At 40.6% G+C, this 26,886-nt stretch overlaps 1 protein-coding gene across 1 annotated transcript in view; it reads left to right on the forward strand.

Moving 5' to 3' along the window:
• Positions 1 to 26,886, forward strand: part of LOC149276769 (selenocysteine-specific elongation factor-like) — a 68,338-nt gene that overhangs the window by 13,830 nt on the left and 27,622 nt on the right. The window contains exons 2-5 of the mRNA XM_089503301.1: positions 608 to 815; positions 2,624 to 2,720; positions 4,103 to 4,267; positions 23,707 to 24,348. Coding sequence (XP_089359427.1) covers positions 608 to 815; positions 2,624 to 2,720; positions 4,103 to 4,267; positions 23,707 to 24,348 — 1,112 coding nt within the window. The remainder of the gene's footprint in view (positions 1 to 607; positions 816 to 2,623; positions 2,721 to 4,102; positions 4,268 to 23,706; positions 24,349 to 26,886) is intronic.

Consider the following 26,886-nt stretch of genomic DNA (forward strand, 5'->3'; position numbering starts at 1 on the left):
AGGAGCGCGTGTGGTATTCTTGTGAGGGGTTTCAGAACTGGTGATAGACAACCAATGTATTGCTAGATGTCCAGCCATAGGGGGCCAAGAAATCGCTGCTTTGATTTGGGGGATCGGGATGTCTATAGAACTTCACATTTTTTGCCTAGAATCCCATCCCTGTATGATAAGTTCCAAGGTGTTGTACATTGAGGGTAATCAGGAACATTGGAACTAACTTGGATCAGAGTCTAGAATCTGGTATTAAAACTGCTTTCCTAGCTCACAATACATTGTGATTTCAACACAATATGGTTTCAACAAAACCACTCCACTGTCCGTTATGAATGACCAAGTTTCTCCAGCATGAAGTCAAAGTGTAAGGAGACTTTGAAGAGTTCTCACATGTTCATCTATATGTTATCCAGGGCCAGGTAAGCTTTTTCCTTAAGACACTCCAACATAGACAATTTGGCAACGTGACCACAGATGGGGGAGGCTTCATTTGGGATTTCCAATGCATGGGCCACCACTGTCCGCGTGTCTGACTACTTCCAACATTTCTAAGACGTTGGTGTGGATCTACAGTTAAAGCTGACCCTGTGAGATGTTTCTTGTTGTTAAACAGGTGCTCAGATCATCGATCTGATGATGCTGGTAATCGACGTGACAAAGGGGATGCAGACCCAGTCCGCCGAATGCCTGGTTATCGGTCAAATAGCCTGCCACAAAATGGTCGTGGTCCTCAACAAAATCGACTTGCTCCCGGAGAACAAGAGGCAGCCGGCTATTGAGAAGATGACCAAAAAGATGCAGAAAACTCTGGAGAACACAAAGTAAGATATAGGCCAAAAGGGAAGATGTGTGTGTGTGTGTGTGGGGGGGGTATTCTTTTCTGCCCTCGACAAACAATGTCATCAGCCACTGGGTTAGCTCCAGCTGTGGACTGATCAAACAAGACCCCCCCCTTGGCTTATGCCGTAGGTGCCCTCATTGATTTCAGTGGGAGCATTACCCTGACGCTGATTGGCTGCTTCGAGCAACCAATCAGTGGCGCAGATCGTCAGACCAGGAGAGAAGCAGCAGCTTCTCCCTAAGATAAGTGCTTTTTTATCTTTATGAAGAATGCATATTACAGGGTTTAAACACTCTATTCTATGGAGGAAGCTTCCTGGGACATTAAGTTGTCTCGTTAAGTTTCCCATCGGACTTCTAGGAAATATACAGCCTTCTCGGCCCGTAAGGAAGGAACCCCTCGCATTTTTCTGTTCCCCAGTCCGTTGGGCGGTTTATTATTATTTGTTAAAACGAAGACACCTGTTTCAACATTTATTCTTCTTCTTCCATGCAATGTTCGTTTTTCGGCTGTTTGGATTAAATGTAATTGAATTTCCCCAAGCTTTGTTGTTAATCTCTGGGACTCTCTGAACGAATGTTCCCAATCAGGGCCGCAGGCAAACGGATTACTCTCATTGGAAGTCACCGTTGTAAAATTCAATATGTATCAGAGAGGCATGTCGAGATTCCTTACTAATCCACCCGGGTTCTGCGTCTCCCGCTCCGACGCAAGCCTAACTTCTTTCCTCTATTGTTCTTAACCGATCCCTTTCATACCTGCAGACGGTTCCGGCGCGGCTTCTCCGTATCCCACTTCAAATGAAATAAGACAGAACCCCCCCTCCGGATACCTTATAGACCTTCCTGTAACCCCCCAAACACTTACATGCAAACCCCCTGTGCCAGAGTCTGTGGCCAATGACCCTTACGGTGTAAGAAAAAAATGTTCAATGCTTCATGGCCTAAAGTTTTAATAAAAAAAAAGCACTGAACAGGGGATTTGCATCTGATCACCGTCTGCGAAAAATTGAAATTATTATTATTTTTTTTTTTTTTTTCCATATGAAAAAATAGATTTTTAGATTTTGGTCCCGAAGTGGGACTTTTTCTCCTAATCATGGACAGTTAGGTGGTATGCAATATATTTATGTGTATCTGAATAACAAGCTGCATTATTCTGATTCGTGGCTGATGGGCCGCAGCTTTCTGGAATGGCTAGTTTTTTTGGATGCCTCTGTCAATGGGTAAACTGCGTTTAAACGCCCCTACGACCAATGGGTTATTCACCTTTGGAGGAGTCCTGAAAGGTTAAAACACGTGTCATTGTTTAGGAAAGGGCAACAAGTTTTTTTAAAACGTTTCACTGCTTTTTTGATCTCCTTTCTCCCTTTAGCTTCCGTGTCGGGGTTTACATATGTGTAATAAGAGCGTCTCTGTGCACATCAGGGGGTACTTTGTGTTTCTTGACCATCGTAGCTGGCGATATTCGCCATGCTGGGCCTGAGACTACCTCACAGCGGAATGGGCTCCCAAATGTCTCCACATGTGGGGCCAATAAAGAGACAACCAATCCATGAACAATAAAAGGGGCCTCCATCTTGTCTGGTTTTGCGGGTCTCGGTAAATATCCACAGTTTTCTGTGTTAACCCTTTCTGTGCGCTTTTACTGATCTACTTTGCAGTTTTAATTCTGATCTGAGCATTTTTGGGTAGCTCGAGCTAATTTAAAGAGAAATACAATTAAAAAAAAATAGAACTATTAGAATATTTGCAGTCTTGTCTCATCCTGCATTATTCTTGGTTTCAGGTTTGAGGGGTCTTTGATCATTCCTGTGGCAGCGAAGCCCGGGGGACCAGAGGCTTCCGAGTCTGTGCAGGCTCAGGGGATATCCGGACTTATAGAGGTGAGTGAGAGATTAGGGCCACGTGCTCGGACGCTGGCGGGCTGGCCACGTGCTCGGACGCTGGCGGGCTGGCCACGTGCTCGGACGCTGGCGGGCTGGCCACGTGCTCGGACGCTGGCGGGCTGGCCACGTACCAAAGAGGGAATATGGCCATAGATTGCTTCGCCCGGCACTACATCAAAGCACCCCAAGTTTGAGTCCTATCTAATTTTATATAATTCTAAATTATCTATTTTTTATACTTCTTTATTCCCTGTCTTTATATAACCCATATTTGCTAATAAATAAATAGAGCTGTCTTATGGGTTTACTTCTGCTCAGCTTTTACAAAGATGTCAACCCAGTATTCCTGCTATTTACACTAATGGACAAACCGAATGGCTTAGTATCTTGAAAGAGATTGAGAGCTAAGAATAAAACCTAGCGCTCTTAGTCTGAAGTTATTTTAAATGTACTTAATGTAAAAGCGGCTGATATGTCACCATAATGTCCATATAAAAACCTCAAGAAAATACAATTTTACTTCTTGTAACCAACCAGAGGATAAATGCTCTGTAGTGTTGAACAAAACCCTCCCATTTTTTAGTTTATTTTGTTAAAATTATACCATTCTATCATTTCTGGTTTGGTGGCGAATCACGTGACCCTCTGTCTGCTTCCTCCCTGCTAACGAAAATAAAGCGAGGGCTCTGTTTATGGCGGAGTTTTTCCATAGAGGTCGAGATATGCCGGAGGGCCGCAGTCTCTAGTTGGGTTGCTGATTACACTTCGGTATCCGTGGTAATACATTTCTCACCCGCCTAGAGCGGAATGGGTTAAAGAAACATTTTCTTTGTAGAGCTTTTACACAAACCACTTGTAGTTAATGCGACAAGCTGTTGTGTTTTATTTATGTCTTGTAAGATAGTAGTGATGGTCGCGTGGGGGTACCATGGAAAATATTTTTCTCCGTTCCAATGTATATATATTTATATACATTAATATATATAACTATATATATATATATATTAATGTATATAATATATATAACTATATTAATGGGAATTATTCTTATTTATTTATTAAAAAAAGTCGATAGGTAAATGGATGGATGTGTACATTGGGGATCCCAGAAGATGGAGTTTTTTCACTTTTACTACTTCACATGGAACCTCAAATTTTAGGGGTATTAAGCTGCGTAAAGTCTTTGTTTTAACATTTTGTGTTTAAGTGATTTTTGACAATTAACAAAATACTTTTCTGGGTTTTTTTTCCCCATGGCTTTTAATTGAAATGAATAATCTATATTATTGGAAAATTCTCGCTAATCCGTGGCCTCTCTTTGCTTCCTTGCACTTTAAATGACCTCTCCTGTGTATTTTTTCCCCCTCCTTCTATGTCAGGTCTTGAAGTCTCAAGCCTACCTTCCCCAGAGAGACCCCTCGGGGCCCTTTCTCATGGCTGTTGACCACTGTTTCTCAATCAAAGGTCAGGGCACGGTGATGACAGGGACCATCTTATCTGGATCCGTCAACGTCAATGACAACGTGGAGATCCCAGCACTGAAGGTAAGAACTCGTCCTCCTCGATAAGTTTAGCGTGCACATAAAGCACAGAGCTCCAACCTCAACGTAAAGACACAATGCACGTACTACACGGTATAATAATCCTGATTATGGTAAGATTGTGATGCGTAAACCTGTCATTTGAAATGTAATTCTTCATTTGGTACCAATAAAATGTTCTAGTAATCATGTTACTTTACCAGAGTATACATGGATGCGGTACATATGATGTAATCAAGGTGACATAGTAACATTTATTCTTCAATATGATTTACAATTGAATTGTTTCATTATTTGAAAAGATATAAATGTATTTATATATATATTTACAACCACACACACTACTGTTTCAAAGTTTGGGGTCACTAAGAAATGTCCATGTTTTTGAAAGAAAGGTACATTTTGTCTATTAAAATAACATGAAATGCATCAAAAATCCAGCGCAGATGGGGTTAATGTTGTAAATGGCTATTGTAACTGGAAACTGCTGGTTTTTAATGGAAACTCTTCATAGGCCTACAGAGGCCCTTTCTCTCACCCATCACTCCTGTGTTCCAATGGCCCTTTATCACTCCCATCACTCCTGTGTTCCAAGGGCCCTTTATCACTCCCATCACTCCTGGGTTCCAATGGCCTTTTATCACTCCCATCACTCCTGGGTTCAAATGGCCCTTTATCACTCCCATCACTCCTGGGTTCCAATGGCCCTTTAGCACTCCCATCACTCCTGGGTTCCAATGGCCCTTTATCACTCCCATCGCTCCTGTGTTCCAATGGCCCTTTAGCACTCCCATCACTCCTGGGTTCCAATGGCACGTTGTGTTCTCTGATCCAAGTTTAAGTTTAAAAGGCTAATTGAGCATCAAAAAACCCTTTTGTAATTATGTTACTGCCAGAAATGTCCTTGTTTTCCATGGAAACAGTTAAATGACCCCAAACCAATGCCCAGATGCAGTAAAATCTTGCATTGATTTGCCTCATTCCTTTATCAATTGTCTGTTTCTCTGAAATAAAAATCATGTCTCGTTATTTTAGTTCTTGAGGTTCTAGCGGATATTTTGACTCTCACTGTGAGCTCTTTTAAGGACCACCAAACAGGCAGTGAAGCCCCTAACACTTGGAAGCCTTAGAAGAGGACTTGTTACTACCAAAGTTCCTGACTCAGTCTGACCGACTCACTTACCCGGCACTTAGGAAGCCGTGAGTGACAGGCCGTGCCCAGCGGGCATTAAGACAGAACCTTTCAAAATAAAGAAACTACAGGGAAAAAAAAAAGCACATTAGCCAAAGAAAGTTATTTGTTTTTTTTCTCCCCAGCTTCTTTTTAATCGAGTTTGACATCCTTGACTGAATGAACCAGCTTAAGGAAGGGTCAGTGCGCTTTTAAACTGGAAGTCACCCTCCCAATCACAACATATCTCAAATCATAAGCAGATAGGAGCCACGCGGGCAAGCGTTTCTCCCGCATAGTTTAACCCACGAGAGGGGCTGATCACAGACTTAACCCTTTCAGTGGCAGGTAACAGACGTCCCTACGTTTTTTGCTAACGATGTCATTTTTAGGAGAATATAACTTTATTTTTAGGAAAATATAACTTCATTAACTTTAAGATCATCTTGATAAAAGTTCTAATCCGGGACTGAAACATTGATCTTATTAAGTAAATTGGACCAGGGCAAATGTTTTACATAAAGTGCAAGCGCAGTAAAAAAAAAAAAATATATATAATAATAATAATAAAAAATATATATATATTTTAAAAAAAATTATATATATATAAATTTATTAAAAAAAAAAAAAAATGTAACAAAAAAAATATATATATGAACAAGGCAGCTGCTATTCATTTATTATTCTTCATGCGGCCGGACAGGGATGGCTTCTTGATGCTATCACTGTGTTTGTAGGAGCCGGGTGGGAGGTAAGGAGTAATCTTGCCTCTGAAAAGCCTGCGCAGGGATAGGTTTTATTGATTTTTAAGAAGACGACCGTGCGTGGCAGATTTAAAACTTAAATCCTTTGTGTGTCCTCCCTCAGACACGGCACGTATTGTTCTGCTGGAGAATCCATTCTTTGCAACTCCATTGCTTGGCCACCTACAAAATAATCCCAATTATGTTACGGCAAGTTTGGCAGGTGTGTTGGTGACTTATAAAGACCGTCTCGACCCAAGAGTCTTTAAGAAGGCCCCCTGGACAGCCGCATAGCTTAGCATAAGGATGTGCCAGCTCTCTTAAAGCCAAGACGTTGCTGAGAACTATCGTACTTCTCATCTTCAACCAGAAGTAGACGCTGTAGCTGCTCTGGTGATTCTCGCTTCTAATTGGCTACTTGAAGCAGCCAATCAGTGGTAGCAAATCACTCTCATTGAAATCAATGGGAACGCTTGCTCCATGCGCTATTGGAGTAGACCCCCGCCTGCAGCGTTAGCTGGCGCTGGAACGTATATCATGCGTTTGACCAAACGGGGTGAGAAAAGGGGCAAATGTACACAGAGGGGGTTCTGCAGCCCCCCAATTATTCGCAAGGGGGGGAAACCATTAAAAAATGATGGGCGGTTTATGCCCTTAATAAACCCTTTTTTGAAGAAAAGGACAAAAAAATATATACGTTCATTATTAGAGCTGTGACAGCTCGGAATGCTTCAAAAATAGCTTTTATTATTTTTCTAAAATATGATGGAAAGAGATACATGAAAACCTGGATCTATTTAAGAAAAAAAACACAGAGGCGCGTCATCTCACATCTACGTCGATTGGGAGATTTTCCCTGGCGTTTTATACGTGATGAACCTTGTACTTTAATGATCTAATAATATTTTCTTCATTTTTTAATATTTACGAGGATACTCCAAGGCGGAAAACTCTTTTACCAGATTCCTATCTAGCCCTTTGAAGAATCATTTTAATTACGCGGCGGGTTATATTTCAGAATGTCGTGAAAAAACTCTTGTTGGTGGAGATTAAAGGACCAGTGACCTGCAAATTGGAGCCATTACTCAGAACAACTGCCGTCAGCCGTCACATCTTTGTCTGCTCCGTGTTTGAGGATTATTTTGAGGGATGAACTCATGTGAACGATCCAAATCCTGCCCCCCCCACCCCTCCAGCTCTCAACCCCTATCCCATTCACAAATAAGCAAGAGGCTGCGGCATTCTGCAGAAATTAAAATAAATCCAGCCAAAGAATGGAGTATTGTGGAGCTATTCCGGACATGAAAGGCAGATACAATCAGATACAATCAGAAATGATAGGAGCGTTTTGAAAGATTGATTGTCTGTCTATGGGAGAGGATGCAGAGGAGGTGGTTCAGACTAACTCTCGTCTTTGTGTTCTGTGCTTTAGATTCCAGAAGACTTTTTTTTTTATCTCGATATAATTGTAGCACCAGATCATTCCACAAGAAAGGTGCTATTTGCCCTTCTTCTTGGCGGTATCTCCGCACATGCTATTACTCCATTTCTTGAAACTGAGATCTTATTGATGAAATTTACTTGTTTCACTTTAAAAGAATGGCCACTGGTTTCCATGTTATATCTTCCCACGATGCATTGGAGAGAGAGACCGGTCTTTCGTTCTTTCTTTCCTTCTCCTACTTTTCCTTCTCCTTCTCCTTTTCCTTTCTTTCCTTCTCCTTTTCCTTTCTTTCCTTCTCCTACTTTTCCTTCTCCTTCTCCTTTTCCTTTCTTTCCTTCTCCTTTTCCTTCCCCTTTTCCTTTCCATTCTCCTCCTTTTCCTTTCTATTCTTCTCTTCCTTTTCCTTTCTTTCCTTCCCCTTTTCCTTTCTATTCTCCTCCTCCTTTTCCTTTCTTTCCGTCTCCTCCTTTTCCTTTCTTTCCGTCTCCTCCTTTTCCTTCCTTTCCGTCTCCTCCTTTTCCTTCCTTTCTTATGAGAAAGGAGAAATCATCTTTAGTCTTTGAATGGATAGACCATAAGAAGCTCTGCATAAATTGTTGGCGCTACATAAATAAAAGATAATAATAATATCACAAATATTTTTAGATAATTCTTTTAAATCATGGTAAAGAAAGTTCCAGATGAAACACCTGCAGAAGGTGAGGATGGTATATACATGAAACAGCCGCCCAACAGAAGTGAATTTAAACTTGCATGGCATATACAAATGGCTCCTGTTTATTCTCCATGCCGTTAATCCTCTAAATCCTTAATTTCTAACCATTTTTATACTAACTCTCTTTATTTTGTCTCTTATTCAGATACCATTTCTTATCTGTAAATGGAATCGGTTAGAACTCATAACTCGTTCTCATCTTTGACTTTACTGTGAGGGTGGTAGATAAGTGGAACCGCCTCCCAGCAGTAAGGGAATTTAAACATGCTTGGGATCGGCATATGGCTCCTGAATTTAAGACGAGACCAATGACTGATTAAGGCTTAACAGCAGGAAAAAATGGGCTGAATATATGGGGACTGATCAGCGGGGAAACTTATATAACCTGATACTTTGCTTTCTTAGTGATTTTTCATACTTTTTGGATACGTTTTCCTATTCATTAATAGGAGCCGGAATTCTGGATGACCGCTTCAAAGTACGTCTGCTGCTTTGTCTCCCAGCTGCCTTCGCACTGTCTCGTCGGCTGTGTGTCTTCCGTGGAGTTTTGTGTGGTCCGCTAAGTGTTTAAGAACATCCTTTCATGGCTGGCCTTTATACTGATTTATGTAGCCCCCTCGCCGGCTAGGAGGTTAGATTTGTCATATCGTACAGAGCAATGTGCGTGTCTTTAGTTAGTCTGTTTATTCTCCGTGCCGTTAATCACTTCTTTAACCATTTTTAAAACTCTTTATCTTCTTCTGCTATGGAAAAGTTTAGAACGCAGAACTCATCCTCAAGTTTATTTTTTACTGAGAGGGTGGTAGATGAGTGAAACAGCTGCCCAGCAGAAGTGGTAGAGGCTATTACAGGGAATTTAAACATGCATGGGATAGGCATATGGCTCCTGAATCTAAGACGAGACCAACGACTGATTAAGGCTTGCGTCTTTACGAGAAGAAAGAAGGGCAGACTAGACGGGGGCCGAATACTTTTATCTGCCATTAAATTCTTTGTTTCTGTGTAGGCTGTGCAGACAGCTGTCTGCTTTTGCCACAGCGAGAGAGAACGGTACTTCAACCTTGTCGGCTTGGAAAAAAAGCTTTAACCACAAACGCGTGCAATTGCTTACAATATCCTAGTTTGCCTGCAAGCAGTAAGGCTTGTTTTCTGACCATGCTGTATTTAATTAACAAACCTTGTAATAGGGGGATCATTTTCTTTCGGGAAATGAAGCTGTGATAAGAACCCTGCTTGTGTCTCCCAAGTTCCCGCTTGACCTTTACCCCTTTTAATGAACAAAGTTACGTTTGGGAAAGGAGAAAACAAATGTATTATGTTAGAGTGGGCACGGAGCCAATTTGGTTGAAATTGGCCCAACATTTGGCTTAAAATGGAATGGCCGAGCAGTGACTGGCGCGCCAATGAAGGGGTTATGCAGCCTCTAAAGTGCCACTTAAGCCAACCGCATATGTTAAAAGCAATATATTTATACCTGCCTCTTAAAGAAGTGCAGGTTTGTAAAAAGAACTTTAAAATGGTCATAAAAACGTCTTAGCGGTTAGAAAACCAGGATGGTTTTGGGCTTTGCAAGTAGTGAACGTTCGCAAATTCCATTATTTAAAGAATTTCCCATGTGAATTTTACATGATTTTAATGCTTTTAATGATTACAGCTTATAGAAGCATGTGGGTGTTTTTTAAATATTTTTTTAAAAAATGTGTGTGTATATATATATATATATATATATATAATATTTTTTTACAATATATATTTTTAAAATGATTTCTGTTTTGTTTTTTTTTACTAGCATACCCCCAACCTCCAAAAGTATTATCTTATCTGATGTATTTGTAAATACATGTAACATATTTTCTAACTGTTTTGACATTTGAATGGGGGAGAGAATTGAGTTTTTGTAATGGGCTCCAGAACAGTTAATTATTATAAAAAAAAATATATTTTTTTAAAAAAAGGATACATTTATAGGTGACAGATCCTCTGTAAGGTTTTCTTAACCAGGAAAATGGATATTGCCATATTGGCTTCAAAAGGAGAACAAACCTTTAGTTGAACACAATACCTTTTGTTGGGCCTGGAGGGACTCTGAGGTCCCTTCTTCGGATGCAATCAGGTTATTGAATGATAATTGCACCCTCTTATTAATATAAATCATTTAAAAAAAATTAATCTGATGGTGACGGCAGCAAGTAAATCTTTTAGTGAGTTCCAGGTCGCCGTACGGTTGGGACTCGTGTCCCTCGGAGCGCGTGTTAGGACCCGGCTCTCCAGTTTTGCTCGTACACCACTCCACCTCTCATAATTCAAGCCTTTCTTGCATGTGTGTGTTTAGGCATGTTGCTGCATTAACACAGGATGGAGGGTCACGGGTTTTACAAGCTCCAGGACCACAGAGAGGATAGGACAGAGCCAACATAGAATTTGGGTGGTTGTCGGAACACAGGATGAAAAGGTAACCAGGAGAGCGTAGAGAGAGAGAGCCAGAGGCGAAAAAGTCAAACAGAGGAACACTAATACAAACCATACGCTCCGGCTCTTCAGCCCGTGTGGTTTTGATGGGTTAGTGAACTTACAGGGACTTGGACTTGCTTGCTGCTGTTTTAAATAAGGGGCGAAACAATGCCGAAAGCTGTGTGTTATAACTTGCATTGTGAAGTTTCGGGGTGGTTGTCCGGACGCAGTGTTAATTTAACCCCTCCCGCTCTAGCACAATACCAGCTTATTATAAATATGTGCTAGCTAGGAAACATTATTTTGATCCCCCAAACATCTAGATACCCGGTTGAGTGCCTGATTGCTCATACTTGTGTTTTGTTTATTTGCCAGTAAAGCAGGCGCATAATACCTGCCACGGCTTGACATGTATGGAGGAGAGGAGTGTGAGAAGGAGTTGGCTCTGGAAGCAGATCCAACTAAAATGAGTGGCTCCCCTTCTGTCATCAGGTCCTTCATGCGTCCAGAAGGATGCACTTGAGGATTCGTGTGTCCTAAGCGTGAGCTGTCTTAGCTCCTTGACATGCTCCGCGTGTCACGCCAAAGTCCGCATCAACCCCCCTATTGGTAGGCAGGATCGATAGGCTTCATGCTCTACCTTAGTTGATTTCTGAACATCATTACCCATTAAACACCTTTCCTGCTACATACAATTGCTTTAAATAGACTGGAAAAAAAATGTGTCCGCCATGTTTTCTAAATATTGGCACGTTACCAGCCAAAGCACCTGGAAATATTACTTTACATTTCTAATGAAAGCTCCCCATACAATATGGAAAAGTGGTCTGGAATATCAACGGGCTTTTATTTTTCTTGGGAGTCACATTAGAGGGCTTTTCGGTTGACTGCTGAGAATTGTACGAATAAAGGGAGGTTCAGACTTTGTGTAGCAACGGCGTCCCGGGGTATTCAACAACCACTGCTCTATAACCCAAGGCTCAGATACTTGCTCGCTGAAAACGTTTTTTGGGGGTTTGTTGGACACTGTGAGAAATTTCTTTTAGCTCCAAGCTGACGTTTCAGCTGATAAATTAACTAATTAGCACCAGGGCAATATGGTGCCCATCGCCACCAGGCCCCATTGTGTCAAAAGAAAAATATTAGTACATCTTTTTCATGTGAACTTTCCTATTGTATGACCGATCCACTTTAATGGATTGTGTCTATAATTGTGCCCCGTCTCCCATTATTATTATTGATTATTATTATTATTTTTTTTAATGTAGCAGTAGTCCCTTAATTTTTTTAGTCGCGACCTTTTGTTATGCGTCTACGTTGAATAATCTTCACTAAACCGCAGACGTTGCACTAAGAACCATCAAACTTCAAACGATTTTAGTCCTTTCAGTTTGTTTACAGAATAAACCGCTCCAGACCGCTCCATTAAGTTTATATGAACTGTTTATCCGTTTCCCACAATGCACCAGGCCTGGCATATATATGTTTGCACGGGGAGTGCATGCTCCTGTCTTTTTTACATTCTAAATATTTGCTCTTTCGATAAAAGGATCTGCAAAAGATCAGAGATGATCGGCGACGTCCAACATCGAAAATCATAGAGCTTTGCTTATCTTCCTGCGTTGCTCTCTGTCCGAGCTAGTGGGAAGTTTTGGGTTGTTTGTCAGCATTTTATGGTCTCTGCACTTGATCAGTTCAGTATTTATGAAAACTAGCGTGAAAACCAAAATCTGCCATTTTTTCACAATTTATCTGAGGCTGCAAAGCCTGCAAAAGGCTGCAAATCTTTGTTTTACATCCATTGTTTTTAGTGAAGTGTCTCGATTTCAAACGATATGAGAAAAAAATAAATTCTCAAAACAAAAAGAATAAATAATACTGGAAATAGAGAAAAAAAGATATTTATAAGCGATATATGGTTCATATAAAAATCCTGTATGGGTGGGTATTACCGTATTTGCTCGATTATAAGACGACCCTGATTATAAGACGACCCCCCAAAATCTGAATATTAACTTAGGAAAAAAAGAAAAAGCCTGAATATAAGACGACCCCAAAGGAAAAAAGTTTTACCAGTAAATGTTAATTCATGTAAACTATTTTTTTTAAATAAAAGCTATGATTGAGAAAAATATTTTTTTTGTTTTTATTTCCTTGTATTTTCCAACCTGTCCCCCAGTTACGCACATCTGCCCCCAGGCTTGCCACACCAATATGGCACTGTGGCTCATGATATGCCTTTTAACTCTCTATATGCCACTGTGCCCCATGGTATGCCTTTTGACCCCCTATATGCCACTCTGCCTCCAGAAATGCCTTATACCCCTATATCCCATTCTGGCATTTAGGGGGTTAAAATGCATATTGTGGGGCAGAGTGGCATATAGGGAGGTATAAGGCATTCCAGGAGGCAGAGTGGCATTAAGGGAGTTAAAAGGCATTGTATAGAGCACTCTGCCTCCAGAAATGCCTTATACCCCTATATGCCACTCTGGCATTTAGGGGGTTAAAAGGCATATTATGGGGCAGGGTGGCATATAGGGAGGTATAAGGCATTTCAGGAGGCAGAGTGCTCTATTAAATGCCCCCTTAACGCCACTCCAGAAATGCCCTATGCCCCCATTTAACACACACACACACACACCCTATACCCCCATTTAACTAATACACACACACACACTCTCTCCCCCCTCCCTCCCCTCTCTTACCGGTGCTTCCAGCCGGGGCAGCGGGTTGACGTCGCCTTCCGCTGCAGCCGGAAGGAGGTGGAGTTGGCAGCGGGGGTTTGTATGCGTCCGTCGCGTATACTTTCCCCGGCTGTCAGAGATCAGAGTTCCCCGCACCGGTGCGGGGAACTCTGATCTCTGACAGTCGGGGAAGGTCTACGCGACGGACGCAGACAACCCCCGCTGCTAGCCACGCCTCCTTCCGGCTGCAGCGGACGTTGTCTACGCGAATCGCGTAGACGTCAACCCGCTGCCCCGGCAATACAGCAGGAAGCACCGGTAAGTGTGTGGGGTGGGGGGGGGGAGACAAGGGGATCCAGGTCCCCTGCAGCGGTGCGGGGGATCTGGATCTTAGTCTCCTAATCAGACCTCTATTTGAGGTCTGATTAGAAGACGACCCCGATTAGAAGACGAGGGGTATTTTTCAGAGCATTTGCTCTGAAAAAAACCTCGTCTTATAATCGAGCAAATACGGTATTAACACAGAAAAAAGGAAAAAATATATATTATTTTTACTTAAACATTCTTATAAATCATGTGCATTATGCGGCATACATTAAAGTCTGCAGAACGTGCAACATTCGTTTAGTGAATAACCCTCTTAAGGAATTGGCATATAAAGGAGGATTTGCCAGCAGATGGCGCTCTAGTCTTAGAGTTTCAGCCGGAGGACTTCGATGACAAAGGAAATAGAGGAACGTACATTTTAGAATGTTCGCATACATCCTTTACTTACGTTACATTAATCATTTGCTTGATAGAGAAACTCACACTTACTGCTCCCGTGCAATACTAGTCAAGGCGAGTGTTAAGAAAAAGCGGATTAATAAAACTACACAAGAATACACAAATATTAGGATTTTTTTTCGTGGCTACTGATTGTAGGGACTCTTTTGGGTTATTGTGTTTCACGTTTGCATGACTCTATATTGGAGGACAAGAGAAGGTTGTTGGAGGGGCAGGAGGAATAAATAGGAGACTTAGAAAGAACTGATGAAGGAGAGGCAGCGAGATTACAAAGGAAAGCTGTAGTAAAGAGGAAGGGAAGAGTCTTCAAAGGGATGAGACTGATACAGAGGTGGGGTAAGAGAGATTTGTTGGGGAGTCCAAGTAGAGAGTACAATGGAGAAGAGTTAGGAGTAGGATGTAAATTGTAGGGTTGAGGAGCTGGAGACATTGGCCATGACCGTGGTATGACCGTGCGTTACCAACCTGTATATAAAACTGTAGGTTCTTTAGTTCCGGGCAGCAATCTGAATATCTGGCTCCTCAATCTAGAGGCCAACGACTGATTAAGGTTTGAGTCTTCCGCAGGAAAAACGGGCACAATTACAGATGAAATAAGTTATCGCATGCATATACTATAGTGTCACATTGAAGAGGGAGACATGGTTCATGTAAATTTACACTTATTCTAATGCCATGGTTACCTAAGAAAACAAAATATGTCCCCCCCTATTTCGATCCCTTTCGGTCTCATTTATTCATTGTTTCCTGCTTTTGAGGGGCAGCCATTGTGGAGAGTGTAGACACTAGACCTTCTAGCTTCTGTCCTGTCCGACTTGTGTCTTCACAAAGATAATCGGTTAATGATTATACTTGTCACTGTCCGACCAGCTCCTGGAGTAACATGAGCAGCCTGTGTCTGAATATTTTGGCTTTGCTCTTCGGTACGGAACAAGACCTAAATAGGAGGGCAAGCTAGCGCCGCTCATCAGAGAAAATGGCCCCGGTTAATAAGGAACAGTTGAGAGATGAGATGTGTTCCTGGGTGGATTCTGCTGCTATGCCAAGATATCGTAGGACAGGCCCCAGTGCTCAAGTAAATGTATCTCATCAACACGGCCAGGGGGATGCTGGATCACCCAGCTATGGATGTCCTCCTACGTCGCTTATTATATGTAACATTCTCAGCTTGGTGAAATTGTCACACTCCTCATGGCATAATTTTCAGAGATCTCTGGCATTAACCTCTTGAGTTTCAGAAGGCTGTTCAGTCCAATAAAAAAGAGTGTGAAACAAAAATCCCAAGTTATTTGCATTTATATATATATATACCGGTGTGTATATATATATATATATTTTTTTTTTTTTCCCCCTCCTAAGTGGCAAAATAAAATAAAAAATAGCTTATTTGTGTTTTGTTTTTTTTGCTTTCTTTTGAATCAAAATCAGGAAGAAAGGTTGAACGTAGTGGACCCTTTTCAAACCTAAATTACTAAATTGAACAGTAGATAGTCTTAAGAAATTAGTTTTTTATATTAAAATTTGCCAGCAGAGCTCTAGATGCTTTGCAGCGAGACAGACGATTATTGTTAACCTTTATCTTCTGTAACACATCAGTATGTAAGGGTAGATAAACTGACCGGATGGAGGAGAACTTTTTGAGGCTGGTCGATACCACAGTGGCCCACAATATTCATAAAGTTAAATATGACTGAGCATCGTAGCGTTTGTAATTTGATAAAACCCTAAGATCCAGTTTTGCTTCATGTGACATAGGAGGACTTCCAGGACTGGTATGAGGAAGAATTCTTGGTCTGCAAGCAATGTATCATCCTTATTCCATGAGAGACCTCATCTTCTCAGGCACTACGTTGCCTCAGCTTCAGTTCGTGAGGCTGTTAGGGAATTCTTCGCGGTCACCAGGAACATCTATCCATTTTCCTATTTGCAGCATCATAAAAGCCCAGTATGCCTGCGTGATAGCAGTTACAGAGGCTTTTATGAGGCGGTTGAAGTCCAGCCAAGACCCCCACTCAACAGTGTGTCCCTTTAATCGGGTTAATCCCTTATGCCGTGATCAGCAAGGGACCCCCCAGCCTTAATAAGGTGTTAAGTGCAAGGTCAATGCATGTTAGTCCATAAAATTTAAGCATGCAGAAGACAATAACAAGGTGGAATGACGTGTTTATTGGAAGAATATGGAAGTTATTATGCACATACGGTTACAATGTTGCTTCCTGACTCGGTCTCTCTGAACCCCTTCAGTTCCAGGGCTGTAATAATAAGTCAACTATCGTGAAACTTTTTAAGCACAGGGAAGTTTATCTAATTATTCCGGTGGTCCCATTTAGGAATTATGGACCGTATTAGTCAGTAAGGGGGGTCAAACATAATTCTTAATTTAACTTTCCTGTGGCGCTTTTATTTGGTATATGAGTTCTAGGGTAACAATTGCTTAAAGGAGAACTCAGACCAAAACAAAGCTAAAAACAGGTTTTCAAAAGTATTCTGCAATATTTTTTTTTTTAAACAGGCCTGGCTTGCATAATTTAGAAACAAATGGTACAATGTTTTCACATAGCTGCATATCAGCCATTTGTATGAGTATTCACTCTGTCATCTGAGCCCAATCTACTCAACACACATCCTGACTCCTTATCAAACTGCCTGTGGTAAATAATAGAATGGCTGAGTTTTAATCACCCAGTCAGACATTCTGACTAATGACAATCTATGGCGGAACGGACTTCATTAGCATTGCCATAAAGCATCAGCGCAGTGTGGTGTTGAGCGGGGAAAGCCTTTCACAATATCACATGACTGACAACAATGGCGGCCTCCAGGTCTGCAGATAAAGGGGGTTTATTGGAACAAAATAAGATAAAACCTGTTTTGTTTTTTTTTCTTTCTTATCTATAGAGCCCTATGATACTCTCGTACCTAGCAAACATTCAGAGCTCCTAGAAAAAAGAGAGACTCTCTGAAATATGTATGTGTTAAACTTCTAATATACTAAGACCTTTTTTGGGTCCATTTCTATTAAAGGAAAGTGAAGAAATGTACATTTTACCAAGTTCTCGTTGTGCCATATTGTAGTTCTAAGCAGTTCAGGTATTTGCCGATTGTTACTTCAAGTGTGAAATCTTTTTTCTTTCTCCTTCCAGAACCTCCATGCTTCACTTCATTATTGTCCATGTTCTGTAATATTTACAGTCCTTGTGCAGACCTTTCACTGTACGTTGTGTAACTCATCCCCTTAGACTGTTCCTTCCCTGCAGCAATAGTATTTTATTATCCTCCATACAGTAATAATTAGTTCAGCTACAATGCCCGAGAACAAAAGCCTCAGTTCTCCTTCTCTAAATTTGAGCCCTTGGTCTCTTTTTGATCATTGCGAGCACATCTGGGATGTTTGGGGAAAAAAAAAAGAGAAAAGAAACAAATGCACACACATCATGGAAGAGCGCTCCCCCATGCGCAATGAGCTAGGAGGTGATTTACTGCCTCCAAGAGACTCTACAATTAAATTACAAGCATCCCCTATGCGGGGTCTCCAGTGTGTATTAGAGAGCATAAGACCAAGTAAGGCTTTGGCTTTGCCAGAATGGTCAGGTTAGATGGGTCCACTGGTTCGTATCTGACATCAAATTCCAGTAATATTGGGGATTATTCACAATGTATTTAGTTGCGACAGATGAATCCGTGTATTCAGGGCAGACCCTAAGTGAGTGCTGGATGGGTTTGATGAGAAGAGCCCTTTATGACAATTAACGCAGTCTATGGGGGATTGCAGGACACGGAGCTACTGGCCGTTTTGGCCAATGGTAAGGATAGCCGGACTTGTAGTCTACTGCATTGTGCTGTTTGTCCTATGATTCTATATGAGCAGAATGATATAAACCTATATACCTACTGGGCTGTATCAACAGGCTGATGTAGCCTTCTCTTATTTCTTCTAACTTATCTGTATTCTTCTTATTATCTTCTTATAAATCATAGGATTGTAAAGCTGGCAATCTGTGAGATTAAAAAACAAAATTGCTGTTGAGTAATCGTCTATGTTTACGGTGTCTCCATGTTCCCAGTGAAAATAAACAGCATTCACAATAAAATTGGTCATCTCTGGCCTCATATTTGTGGTCAAGGTGGGAGGTCACGACCTCCCGGCAACCTCTGGCTTTTCATGTCACTTTTGACCTCATCCCAAACAAGAACCTGAAACAGAGCAACATACGGAAGCTGAGATCACTTAATACCTCGCCGAGCGAGCCGGCAGCCTCTAGGACTCTGTACTTTAATCTCTCCATCCACACGGTACTCATTTTAATTTGCAAAATTGAACCCAGGTCCTAGTGCAGTAAAGCCTGGGTTGGGTAAATATTCATGCACCGCTGATCTAACAGGTCTCCATTTCATTTCTGAGATTGGGAGAATTACCTTCCTGGATGGCGTACGCTCACCGGCTGATCCCTATTTGAGATAAGTGGCTGCTCGCTCTCCCCGACGTGACACAAAGCAAACACAACATGTATTTTTAGAAAGGCTTTTTCGGACCCGAAGGGCAGAAACGGCACAGAGCCTGGCGGCCGGGGTATTTGTCTGCATGCTGTTATTAGAGCTGCTGTTTGGTTAATAATTTTGCTTATTAATTAAACCAACACGCTGGCCGTGCTACTATACGTTTTAGGATCCTGGACACTTTTTCCAAATTAATTTGTAAATTTACAACTCGGCACCCTGGCCTGCCTTAGACATGGCTGACTTTAACCATTTTGGTGGCACTGAGAAGTGTGGTCACTTTCTATTCTGGCTGTATTATGTTTGAAAGCATAGCCATTGTGTTAGCATGTGTATATGTGTGTATATGTATGTATGTATGTATGTATATATATATATATATATATATATATATATATATATATATATATATACACACACACACACACTGTATATTAATACATATAATGCAAATTATTTTAATTATTTTCATGTTGTTAATCATTACGTAGCTATTGCGCCATTATTTGGCATGTATATAATTATTCTGTGAGACTTAATGAATTTGCGCCATTCAACATTTTTCAGTTAGCACTTAATGGCGATGTTTCCATGTTATATGCTATATGAAAAGATGATTAAACCTTTAGAGGAAAAAAAAAATGACAGATCTGCAAATACTTATTTGCTCCATTCATGAGTGGAATAATATTTTTCATGGTGTCCCTCTTGCCAAAGCATATTCTTTTTACACCCCCCGAGCACTATTTTCTGTGCAGGAGATGTCTTCAAGAACCGCCATGCAACATTTTGCTGCCAATAATTGTTTAAATAGCCAATCAGTTAGAACAATCTTCAGATTATGGAGGAGGATGCCAGCTCTGTAGCTGCAGCTTCTCTCTAAGTTAGATATCTTATGTTTTTTTTGCTTCTTCAATTTTTAAAGAATGCATATTAAAATACTTAAGTGCTTTAATGTGCATTCTTATTTGGCGAGGCTGTCAAAGACATTATATTATTCCCCTTTAAGTTGACTTTGTATAATTCCATACCAGCCTCTGGCAACACACAGGATGAAAGTAAGTAGATGCAAGCCACGTGGTCATAATTACATCAGACTGACAGTAATCCCTCGCTCATACCTCTGTTATACTGTTAGTGGACGGTAGGACACCATGATGGCAGAAGCAGCATGGCCCATCTGGCGTGTAAGGAGTTAATTCCGCCAAGATTTTCACATCCGGGCGAAAATGACATCCCACTGTTCTAGGTTCTGGAATTTCCTAAGGAATGTTACCGTTTTTTATTCAGCTTCCTTTCTTTCTTTTCGCTGACTCTCTCATTTTTCCATGACCTTGAAAGGTGATACATTGAATTAATGTTGTTTCCCCCTTTTCCGTCATATAATTCTACTGAATAAGATATTTCGTTGCTGTCCAGCCATCCTATTAGCGTGCCGCGTTAGCACCGAGAGGTGTACAGACATTTGCAATTACCGTTATTAATTGTGCTTTGAATGGAAACCAACGGTGATCTGTCATACACCACTTTGTTAATGAAAATGGAGCTAAACGCAGTAACGTGCGACGGGTTTAAAAGAAAGGGATTCTGATGTAAGGATGGTATATATTGTAGTTATGAAAATGACAAATTTGTGGGTTTTGTTATCACCCACAAAGCCCGCCGGAGCTGAAAGGGCATTTGTAACAACTGATTATCAACGATGATTTTTCACATCTATCAAAATCGTGTGCTGGTCGTACCTTCCTTTTTTTTTTTTTTTTTTTTAATCAAGTTACCCTAACAGTTTTATTTATTTAAAAAAAAAACAAAAAAAAAAACATTATCCCAAATAATTGTTGGAAGTTCAATTGAATGGCCGAGCCGCCCTACGGGGTGAGCATTTGGTGGGCAGTAGTGTGTTTTGTGTTTTTAAAGCATGAATCAGTTTCAATGTTCTGTACAAAACATTAGACAAATCATAAAAAAGTAATATATGTGTATTACTTCTTTTAAATGGGGATTATTTTCTATAGTTTACATACTAGTCTGCAGATCTGTTGCCCTGTTGTCCAGATGTGCTCCATAAGTGGTTTTTGTACAGCCTCATCCGGAAGACCCCATAGGGTTTATCATGTTACATTATTTTAATAACATCAAGTTTTAGGTCTAAATTCCCGCAGAATAGGTAACCTGTAATGTAGATGAAAAGTGGGCCATAGGTACAGAAGGTGTGAGTCTGGTCTCGCCACAAAGCCAGTGAGGGATAACTTGAGATAGCATTTAGCGGCTGCTGAATAACCAGACATTTAAATTATTCCATGCATATAAATATACAACAATTTCCTTTTCAATTTGCCCCCTTAGTTACTAAATAAACCAATTAACCAAACCATTGATAATTGGGTTCAGTTTTATTGTACACGCCCAGGCATGATTACTGCCAGTCCTGTTTAATCTAAATATCAATTAAAAAGAACCTGATGTGCAAAGTGAAGTCGGCTAAAAGGTCCCAGAAAAGCAGCAGATGATGTTGAATAAGAAAGAAGTTGGGGACATCTATCAGTCTGGCAAGACCTACAAAGCCATTATCTACAAATGGAGAAAACAGTGGTGAACCTTCCCAGGAGTGTCCAACCAACCAAAATTCCTCCAAGTGGTCATTGAAAACTCATCCAGAAGGTCACAAAAGAACCCAGAATAACATATAAAGAACTGCAGGCTTCACTTGCCTCAGGTTAAGGTCAGGTTCACTATTCCACAATAAGAAAGAGACCGTGTAAAAATGACACCACTGCTGACCATAAAGAACATAAAAGCTTGTTTCACATTTGCCAAAAAACATCTTGATGACCTCTAATTCTTTTGGGATAATATTCTGTGGACTGATTAGTCCAAAGTGGAATTTTTGGGGAGACATGGGGCCCGTTACATCTGGCGTTAAGCCAGCACAGCATTCTACAATAAGAACATCATGCCAACGGTGGAGATAGTCTGGGGCTGATCTGCTGCTTCAACATCTGGACGACTGGCCATAACCGATGGTACCATGAATTCTGCTCTCTACCAGAAATCACTGAATGAGAATATCCGTCCGCCAGTTCGTCTCCTAAAGCTCAAGCGCCATTGGGTTTTGCGGCAGGACAATGATCCAGAAGCACACACGCAAGTCCACCTCTCAATGGCTCAAAATGAAGCCAAATGAAGGTTTTGGAGTGGCCGACTCAAAGTCCTGGCTCGAATCCGATTGAGATTCTGTGGCATAACCTTAAAAAGGCACTTTATGCTCTCAAACGCTCCAGCTCTGCCAAAAAGAGTGGCCAAGATTCCAACGCAGCGATGTTAAAAGACTCATTGCCAGTTATTGCAGATGTTTGATTGTAGTTACTGCTGCCAAGGGTGGCACAACCAGTTATTAGCTTTAAGGGGGCAATTACTTTTTCACGTGGGTGATATAGGGCTTGATTAACGCTTTACCTTCAATAAATGAAATGATCATTTAAAAGCTGCATTTTGTGCTCAATCACATTGTCTTTGAATCTGAAACAGGTAAATGTGACAAATAAGTAAAAATAGAAAATGTAAAAAAAAAAAATCACGTCACTGTCTTTAGCATTCCATGGCCCTTTAAAACAATGGACACGAGTAGACTTCCTAATGGGGAATCCAGCCGTGGTCATTCATCTGTCTCTACAGGGCCACATTTCTTTAGAAACATCTGTAGAAATCCCGATTGAGCCAATTCCATGTAAATTCACAGCAGAATGGGTAGAGTACAATTTTAAATATCCCGATGTTTTTGGTAAAGGAAATAAAGTGATTAATAGAATTCCACGTTCAAAGCATTTCCCTAACTCTCTGCCAATGCAGTGCTGAGTCTAACGCCGTTTGCCGGTTACTTATACTGGTGGTCTCTACCGTTTGCTTGATTTTTTCAAATAGAATGGACAGACACGCTGTGAATTCCCACTGTCCATATACAACATGATAATGTTTCAAGCCGGTATTTTAAACCAAGTGCTTTATAATAACACCACTTAACATTAGTCTTTATTGATTCAGCTTTCTCCTTGCTGTTCCTTGGAGAGACGACTTTAAACTAGTCTCAGCCTCCGTCTGTAGCAACTTTTGTCTGGATAAGTAGCTGATCTGTCTGGCTGGACGGACTCTTTAAGGGCACCAGCATCTTATATTGTGGTCCGGCCCATGGGAAGTTATCGTCAATGGCTTTCCCTGGCGTGAAGCTGTTTATCCGCTTTGCCTGATGAAGATCGCCTTGTAATTGTAACCACAACACAAGACAGTAAAAGTGTCTCTCCCTTCGTGTTACACTCCAATGACCGATAAACAGAATAAATCATTCATAGTCTCTTCTCACGGATTAAAGCCTCCCAGACAGGACGGCAGGTTCATTTCTTAATAGGAAAGCTATTGCTAACATGACCTAGCCAGTTCTTTCTTGGCTAGAGGCAGACATTAATACTCAGGTACTCTAAATCCACCGACCCCTTTTCGCCAACATCTATCTAACATTTCCAAAATATTCATTTTTACTATGATTGTCACGCAAGATTCTAATCCTAGTCATCCACTTTATTTTTAAGTATTACTGTTCTTGGTCTCTTCCCAAAGTACCCACAGTTGTGCAAGGTAACCTATGATGTAAATAAATTAACAATGGTTATAATTATACAAATGTTAACCTATAGAAACCTTTTCAACGCACTCCCTCGTAAAACATGTATCAAAAATCACCATGAAAGAGCCAACGGTTGACCTTAAAGGTTTTACATTTCTGTTATGCTTGATTATACAATATCATATATGACCCAGTCCATAGGGTGTGCAGAACCCTAAAATGGACCAAAAAATATTTTACTGTATATAGAACTTAAGGTTCATGTGTAAAAGTTTCCATGTATTTAAAGAAAATGTCTAATGTGGCTTTATTTTGCCCTCTTACACACAGGTCACCAAGAAAGTGAAAAGTATGCAGATGTTCCACAAACCTGTAAACGGTGCAATTCAAGGAGACCGCCTCGGTATCTGTGTCACCCAGTTTGATCCTAAATTACTGGAGCGAGGACTTGTCTGTACTCCAGATTCTTTGCAAACTATTCACGCAGCTATAATATCTGTGAATAAGATCCCATACTTTAAAGGATCTCTTAACACCAAAGCCAAGTTCCATATCACTGTTGGCCATGAAACCGTCATGGGGAAAGTCATGTTCTTCAGTCTTCCTCCTCCCCACTCCAAACAAATGGAATCCGAGAAGGGTTTTAATTTTGGGAAAGAGTATTTTTACCAAGATTGTTATGTCACTAAAGACACTAAAGTTCTGGAGCAAGACAAGGCGGGTGGGCAACAAGGGGAGGAAGCACTGCCTACCCAACAATGGGCCTTATTGGAGTTTGAGAAACCGGTGACCTGTCCTAAGATGTGCCTTGTCATTGGGTCCAGACTCGACACTGACATCCATTCCAACACCTGCCGACTAGCATTTCACGGGGTTTTGCTGGAAGGAGTGGAAGATAAATCGTACGCCGAGACTTTCCTTCCCAAGTTGAAAGTCTTCAAACTGAAGCACAAGGAAGGGCAGGTAGAAAGGGTAAGACCAACTCAAATTCTAACCGCGACTCCTAATTCTTTCATTGTATGCGATCAGACAAAAAGGTAGCAGATAAACCTTTAAAACTAAGCTTAGCGTCAGTATAAATATTTCCACTGGACGTCCGTGGACAAGTGACATCTTAGTAGTCATTAGAAAAGTCCTTCTTCAGTCTTCTTGACATCTACAGTAAGAAGCTTATTGAATGGCGCAGCTCTGCTCCGAAGAGAGTTCTTTTAGGAAACATGCTAGAACGAATGCACTTGCCGGTATAAAAATAAAAACCTAATTGTATTTACTATTTTTAAAATTCTATATAATAGTAGCTGGCAAGATATAGAAATGCACATAAAAAATACTGGTTTTAAAATAAACAATATATACATAAATATATTTTCTATAACAGACCCACTAAATCTATAGGAGATTATTGTAACTTAAATACAATCCAATTTTCACAATATATTTATTTTAGATATATTTTTTTATTATATATTATCTTTTATAGCTTTAGAATTGTACAATAGGTCTAGAATTATTATTATTATTATTTTAATTCTTGATATTCTTGCTACATATTTCAAACCTCTTACCATTCCTGGCTCCATTAATATGTGCTGAGGGTAAGCCAAATACCTTCATGCTTTTGTGGAGATAATATATTATTTATTGGCAGTCACTGAGAGGGCAAACGGTGTCTACAAAGTTTCCTACAAAAGATTAAAGCATGTTTTCCTTGTTTTTTTCTTTTTCATAGCAAGCACTTTACAAGCAGAGACTGGCGCACAATGTCTTATTAGAACAGAAACAAGGTGTGCCAAATCCCCACGTATTTGTATTGTCTGTTTTGGTGGCTCTTGGCTGAGTATCAAGGTTCTTATGGCATTTTAATATTCAGACTCCCTACTTAATCTGCCATGTCATGCATGCTAGAGGAATCTATTCACAATATACCAAGCTGATGAGACCCCAACCTGGGCAGGGTCAGTTCAGGGACACTAATGTCCTGAGATCGTTCCTCCAAATTGTCTCCTGACCAACGCGTTGGGCGCTCCACCAATTTAAAAACAAAATGGTGAGCTGAACAAGATCAATATACAATAAGATTCCATGGATACCTGGTTTCATGGGATTTGTCAAGCTGTTTTTGAATTTATAAATGTTTATATATTTATAGGAAGGTTTCTAGAGAAGTTTATTTTGCCCCAGTGTTGGTCATGGTAGAACATCAAAAGTTTTTGCATGTTTTTGAAACTTTCTATTAATACTTTCTATTAGTTATTAATTGCATTAATAAGCAAATTATTTAATGTTCAGACGGCCGTTTTTCATGTTAAGTGAATGTTGAAGTCATGCACAGTTGGCTCCGACTTGCACGTAACATGAAAATAGAGCTGGGTGGACAATTATGAGAATGTCACTGTTGTCCTGCTTGAAGCCCGCTTGCCTGGTTTGGGAATCTGGGCACTTTGTATGCGGTTATCTCGTCTAAAATGCCTGTAGATTTTATTTAATCACTTTATAAATAGCATTGTGCCTCTCATTGACACCCCTACATATTAAAACGTCTGTTACCTTTGGTCTATAGGGTCACCATGTTGAAAAATTCCAATGGCCACATATTGGCAAAGTACCGGCTGGGCAGGAATTGATCATTTTATGATGCTTTACTAAATATGCAATTTAAAATTACAAAGTCACGTTATTTCCCATTTCAGACCCTAGTATTCTCGTCCTTCTAAATTGGGTTTGGGGAACAAATTGGCCAGCAGGACCCAAAGCGTAAAACTCTCCTATAAAACAGCATGTAGTCTACTTTACGGCAGCAGTAAAAGCATTGTGCAAAGGTGGTCAATGTTGGTAAATAATACTCTACATCCATTGCACATATACAACGGGGTCAGTTCCGTTCTCTTTGCTCCATTCAATTTGTACAACGCCTAATAAAATAGTGAAGTGAAGAAAATTGCTGCAGAAACCGTTATAAAACTTCCCAAAAAAGATAGTTTAAATCCAGTTCCAGTAAGGAGTGGATCCCAAAATCCATTCTTCCAATGCGTCTTTTTTTTTTATTTTTATGCTTTAAATAGTTAACTGTATCCCTCATGCGCATCTAGCGATAGGATGGACGAGTACACAGCACTTTCCTGAACCTAAAAGCTGGGGGGTATTTAGAGATGCAGAACGATAACTGTTTGTGAAGTTCTAACAACGAGAGGGTAGGACGCTTCTTTGAAACTCCGTGTGTTTGTGCGACGCGTTCATTCTGCCGGAGCTTGTGATGGAATGTTTCATAATTGCCGTTTATTTGGGTTTCTCACCTTTGCGGCCATCATTTTTTTTTGTGAAAACAAACAGTAACTGATACCGATAGACGCCAAAAGGCCTCGGAGATTAAAACCAGCAAAGCCGCAGGATGCAACAAGAGGACAGGCTTCGGCAGACCTAGAACGACCTCATCATTAAAATATATTTTTGTTCAATAACTTTCAGCTTGTTTTTTTATATGCGTTTTGTCCCTGTGGCTACCATCAGAAG

This window comes from Sceloporus occidentalis, unplaced genomic scaffold (genome assembly GCF_023333645.1).
Source record: "Sceloporus occidentalis isolate IW3139 unplaced genomic scaffold, rSceOcc1.0.p SCAF_225, whole genome shotgun sequence".
Classification (NCBI taxonomy): domain Eukaryota; kingdom Metazoa; phylum Chordata; class Lepidosauria; order Squamata; family Phrynosomatidae; genus Sceloporus; species Sceloporus occidentalis.